Source organism: Leptinotarsa decemlineata, unplaced genomic scaffold (genome assembly GCF_025532065.1).
Source record: "Leptinotarsa decemlineata unplaced genomic scaffold, Ldec_3_MD MMD2_tig00000505_RagTag_RagTag, whole genome shotgun sequence".
NCBI lineage: Eukaryota > Metazoa > Arthropoda > Insecta > Coleoptera > Chrysomelidae > Leptinotarsa > Leptinotarsa decemlineata.
Window position 1 is genome coordinate 16,861,193 of NW_027412549.1, and position 6,164 is coordinate 16,867,356.

Genomic DNA, 6,164 nt, shown 5'->3' on the forward strand with positions numbered 1-6,164 from the left:
TTCTTAACCTAAACTTCTTCTTCGTTATTATTTCATCTACAATACTGTAGTGTACAATACTGTAAAATATAATACTGTCTCAGTGATTCATCATAAGCATCAAATTCCAGATAGTCCAACAACAGATGAAGCTATTCTTTATAAAAAGGTACTGCTAATTATTCAATGCATAAATAATCAGTTTCAAGAGTGGAGAGAAGCATTCCGTTCGTTTTTTGGCGGATATTCAAACGGAATTCCATAACATTTTTGACATTATATCGCTTGACCCCCAATCTCACAAAATTCAAGGGTTGGACTTGATGTCGCCAAGAAGTGAAAGGATGGAAATGCGAGATTTTCTTTAGAATGAAAATTAAAGATTTCGGAAGATTTTTTCCCAAACTTGAAATATAAAAATCAGCTTTGTTTCTTTTTCCTAAAATGGATAATAATTTTAATGCTATCACTTCAGCTCTTTATCCTACCTTAAATGGATAAAAGTGCTTTATCATCAATATTTTGAAAGGCTTTTTCGATTGACTTCATTTCAACAATGCAAATGGTTAGAAAATGAATCTGAACTTCACCTTACACTTCCTCTCTCCAAAAACCTTGAAGAATTTAGCAATATCAAGAATTTGCTTTGTTCATAATCGGTATTTGAATCTCACCTACATACACTATTTAACAAACCATTCGACATAATGTAGGTCACATTCTTTCATTTCATAATGGAGGCAATTCAAAAACATTTTGATATGCCTGGACCATGTAGGTCCTAACTTCAGTGATAGAAGTATATAAGCACGAATTATCGGTTACGGGGCAGTTCAGTTTTGACTTGAATATTCGACGTTACAAACATGATTTCAAAGGTAAGACAATAGTAAAACTTTATTTCGAAAGGATATTTCATAATGTTCAGAAATTATTCACGTATGTTCCCTAAGTAATAATAACAAATAATGCTCTTTTAGGAATGGACTTTTTGAATGACTTTGACACAGTTCAGCAATCAATAATTATCAACACATAATTTGAAAAAATAACATATTTATACAAAAACAATAATAATCATCAAGGTTTCAGTTCTGATCTGTAATTTAACTGTAAAATCCAAATTACGGCTGAGTATGAACAATTTGCGAGTAGTTATAGCATAATTTCAAACTCAGTTACATTTATTTGGCAATGCAATTGAATATTCCAAATACACAGAAACTTCCAGACGATTGAAAAAAGCAATTTGGTACAAGAAGCGAAGTCAGAAATTTTTTTTACAAAAACTGATCTCTCATAAAAATACATGCCGTTTATTTTATCATGTGGTAACATTGCTATATTCTAAACGACAACAGATACGAAGACGATCAAATGGAAAAAAAGGTAACTGTCATCGGGACCAATACAATGATTGAAGAAAATTTACGGGGACTCTCGCCCTTCTCGAGTCATACGGGGAAAACTGAAAATGCTGTTTTTCGTATTTTTTTCGAATGGAATTGTTATTTCAGAGAATATCAGAAAATGGAAAAAAAAAGTTATTGTTTTCGAAGTTTACTATGACGATGTAATAACAAATATTCGATAAAATGTTTCGTGTCGACATGGCCACCATCAACTTTTTTTTTAAATAAGGACCTGTCTTTTTCATAACAGATAGTGATGAAGCGATAAATTCACAATCCTAGGGTATATCACATTTAATATTATTGTAGCGTTTTATTTGAAATAACTACCATCATCAGTGACAACAATTTCAAATTACGGTCCTGTCGTTACTTCTTTTGTAAATTGTTTCAATTCTTTCAAAATATAATCCAGACAACCCAATCGAATTGATTTTATTCGCGGATCGAAATTTTTTTTTTAGCTTGCTCAACCGCTATTTGATCATACCAAATTATACAACAATCGAAACCAAAAACTGATATTTTCGTTACTTCCAGGATTGAGAATTATAGAAATATTACGAATTATATTTGATTAGGGATTAGGTATGTCTTCACTAACTAAAATCTACAGATAGATTTCAAAATCTACATTTTCAATGAATATGTTGATTTAATTAGTAAAGACACGCCTGAAGAATCTATTGTTTAGATTTCAAAGTCTTCATATACAAAATATATTCAGATTTCAATTAGTGAAGACACACCTGAAGAAACTATTGCACAGATTTCAAAATCTACATATTCACTGAATATGTAGATTTCAGTTAGTGAAAACACACCTCACGGAGTTATTTTATGGCTATTGTATAGGCTTCAAAATCTACATATTTTATATATTTGTAGATTTTATTCAGTAAAGACACTACTGAAGGAGCTATTGTATGGCGAAATAATAAAGAGTTTCTTGAATATATTTTCATGTGATTTCCGACACCATCAGAGAGAAATCATTATTCAAAAGTTACAGTATAAACAATGAATTTTGCAGGTTTTAGCCCTCACAGCATTCATTGCCTTTGCCCACGCAGGACTTCTTCAGGTAGCTCCTGTTTCTCACGGCTATGCATCTCCTCACCATGTCGATGACTACTATGTAAGTGATAAAATTGAACCCAATATACAACTCGCCTTATACAACTCTGTATAAGATATCCGTACTAAAAAGGACACAATACATGTCTGTATCATCTATAAAAAAACAATTCCAAAATAATAGTTACTCAATTCTCAGAAATGACTGATCGACGTATTTCCACAATCTGTCTCTTGCAGTGGCGTAAGGTAATTATACCAAACAGATGAGGAAAAATGATGATGAAATATAAAGAATCATAATTTCGACAACAATGTTTTCGTTAAATGCAATAATAATTCTGAGAATTTAGTGCCTACTATTATGGAATTGTACTATTGTTAATTACTTCGATGTTGTAGCTGTTGATGAAGATGATTTTTTTCAATGCAAAGACAAACAGTCTGCAGTGTATATGATATAAATTCACTTCAACTTGTTCAATATCTCTAATCTGATTCGTAATGTGAAATTTTCGTAAAAAAATTGATGAGAAAGTATAGAAGTAAGTCCCTTCTGTGAGATTTATAAAACATTTCAATTATTGAATTTCAATATAGAATGAAATGCAAGACATAAAAGAACTCAAATGTGATAGCAACAGTTCCCCTCAAACAGACAAGAGAAATTTCTTATCGTGTAGACCACACCAAAAACGAAATTTTCCAAAAGTGCAAGTTTAACTAAATCTTACCTATAGAACATAGCAATGAATTCATCAATTTTCGAAATATAGTCTAGTTACTAGAAAAACCACATGATTAATAATGGCCAATTACGAGCCAACCAACTTCAACAAATTGAAATTTTTCATGACAGAGACAGGTCAAGAAATTTCTTCACCCTCATTTTTTCTTTAGTTTATCAAAAATATCTATAAGGCGGATAACTAAGAATGTTTTACGATTTTCCCACGGTATTATTACCCAAACTCTTTACGATAAATTGTATGTACTGAGTGTTATTTCCAGACTGTAACACTGACGAACTCAACTTTAAGACAAATTTCTTTACGTTCTGAATTTTTTGTGAAAAAATAACGAAGACTGCAAATAACTTCAGGCATGACATTTCACTGAAGAGTAATGATGGAATATGAGGTGAATTATATGAAACCAGTGACCAAAAACAAAACATCTATTGCCCTACACCAGATAGCGGTATTTCGATCCACCATGGAAGAGACACACTATCATTCAGAAGGATAAACCTGAATATTGACTGTGATGCCATCATTCCTTACGGAAATGCCATCTAAGGGATCGACAAAGACTATCTACGGATATCAAAAATGAACGGAGCTCCGCATGGAGGTCAGTTACAGAGCCAAGTTTCAACATCGACCACCGAACGAAATTTGTTCTTGTATGTGACGGAATTGGCCGATAATTCATGGTATTGATTAGCTTGAGGGAGCTATTTTAAAGGAAAACACGTGTTAGGGTTTTGTAAGCTGCCCAGTGAAAATTTCACAATAGAGTGTTATTTGAATAATGACTCGTTCGTTGTATTTAACAGCAGATTCCACTGATGAAAGACATCAAGATGAAATCCAAGTCCACGAACGAGGCTTTGTGCTTCAACACCAGATGGCGCTGTAAAGATCCGCCAAAATTCCTTCGGTGATTCTAAACCAAACCATAACTTATAAATTGTATCATTAAACTACTATTATTCAACAGAATGGTAAGATTTTCTCAAAGTAATGCTGTGATCGTGAATGGGACATTTTCAATGATGAAACCACTAACAAGCTAACATTTCATCAATGATTCATTCTGAATTCAAGAATGATCGTCAAGAAACATCACTAGCAAGTATTATTCGAACATTACTTTCCAGGCACACCCCAAATACGAATTCAACTACGGAGTACAGGATGGCCACACTGGAGACCACAAATCCCAACATGAACAACGTGACGGTGATGTCGTCAAGGGATACTACACCGTGGCTGAACCCGATGGTACCCTTCGTACTGTCCACTACACCGCTGATGACCACAATGGTTTCAACGCAGTGGTAGAGAAATCTGGATACCCAGTACACCCCGCACCAGCACCTGTTCATGGAAAGGTTTTGTTTGCTGCCCCAGTACATGCTGCACCAGTACATCATGCTGCTCCAACCTTCTACCATCATTAGAGGTCATATTACCCATGTTATGATTATTTATTCTGAAATGTTTTGTTTATTTTTGTATTGAAAATACATTGACTGAAAAATGCATTCTCTATTCCTATACATGATATGCTATAAGTTTTGGAACTGTGTTATTGTCTTCAAGGTTAGTTGTTATGCATAAAGAATAGCTCCTTTTTCTATATTCACCACCGAGATCTTGATAACTGCAAATGGTACAAAGCCATTAGAGAAACTCGAAATAGTTTATAGAGTTTCTATGATATGGAAGATAATGGTACCTTCCTGGTTTGGTACCTTATACTTCGAAATATCAGAGTTTTGGAAGGACTTTGTCGTAAAGCAGTAACGAACCCCTTTTGTTGACTAGTGTTAGCTGCTGCTGACGAAATTTTCAGTACATTCCATCTGTGCGATAGTCTGATGTGATGGTTTTACCTGTTAGCAGAAAGTTATAGTGAATTACACCAGCCGCTGACCACCATACACTTACCATGATGATTTTTGGTTGGTTTTTACGTTTGGGCGATGCCTGGTTGACTCTTGGTAGTCCAACCACTGTCCTTTATGTCTCCTGTTGTTGAAGAAAGTCCAATTTTTATCACACGTAACGATTCGATCCAAAAAAGGATCATTTTGGTTACGCAAAAGCAAAGAGGAACCGGCCTGCAGCCTACAACCTAGACAAGCATTTTTCAGATATGCTGCAGAAACACGTTGGGAAGACTAAGACGTACTTCCGAGACTCCACTGACTCCATCAAACATTTTGAAGGCATTACCTTGGAGCCAAACGATATTGTAGTTAGCTTCGATATTGTATCCTTATTTACAAATGTATAATTGAAGAAACTTAAAATGTCGGCGCCATCAAAGGCCAAAAAAAGTAAATACAAAAAAATTAAGCCGCTGCAAAGTAGTCCACGTGGAATGAAGAATTGGGGTTCGTAGTGGATGATTTTTACTAACCAAGTTTTATGATTCGCTGAAGAGTCATAAAAGTAAATTTTGAAGTCATGTTACGGTGACGAATAGAATGCGAGACGTCGTGTTGTCAATGTTCAGTTCAAGAACTGATCGCGATTGGAGTGTTGAAATTCGATATTGGTGCAATTATAATTACTTGAAAGTTTTGTAATCTGCTCAAAATATGGTATCCTTGGACAAGTACTAATAGTAATAACGAGTGTGATAACAACGCAGAATTTTTCCTTTGTAGTCATTCCAATAGCGATGGTAAACAATGCGAAAAAGAGATACCAGTGAATAAGATTCGGATATATTTGAATATTGAAACACAGAGAGTATGTTTCAACGTATATAAGAATCTACATCTTAAGTTTAGTTTCGAGAGAAACAAAATATTACAAGCAACAAACCTTATGAAATCAAGATGCGATATGATACGTGAGTATCAAAACCTTCAGATATTCATCTAATGGAATCATTGAAAAAAAAACGATATAGGACTGTTACAAAAGCAATAAGATTCCTACAACTGGAATCATAAGGAAA

The 6,164-nt window shown here is 34.1% G+C and overlaps 1 protein-coding gene across 1 annotated transcript; it reads left to right on the forward strand.

Moving 5' to 3' along the window:
• Positions 1–710: 710 nt before the first annotated feature.
• Positions 711–4,735, forward strand: LOC111508378 (larval cuticle protein A2B). Its single transcript, XM_023163847.2, has 3 exons — positions 711–857; positions 2,425–2,529; positions 4,351–4,735. Exons 1-3 carry the CDS (start codon positions 846–848, stop codon positions 4,651–4,653), a joined length of 420 nt encoding a protein of 139 aa, XP_023019615.2. The 5' UTR covers positions 711–845; the 3' UTR covers positions 4,654–4,735.
• The last annotated feature ends 1,429 nt before the right edge of the window (positions 4,736–6,164 follow it).

What these genes read in the sequence shown, in the direction of transcription:
- LOC111508378 (XM_023163847.2), top strand. An exon ending in ACCATGTCGATGACTACTAT is followed by an intron (nt 2,530 to 4,350) that starts GTAAGTGATAAA and finishes ATTACTTTCCAG; the next exon opens with GCACACCCCAAATACGAATT.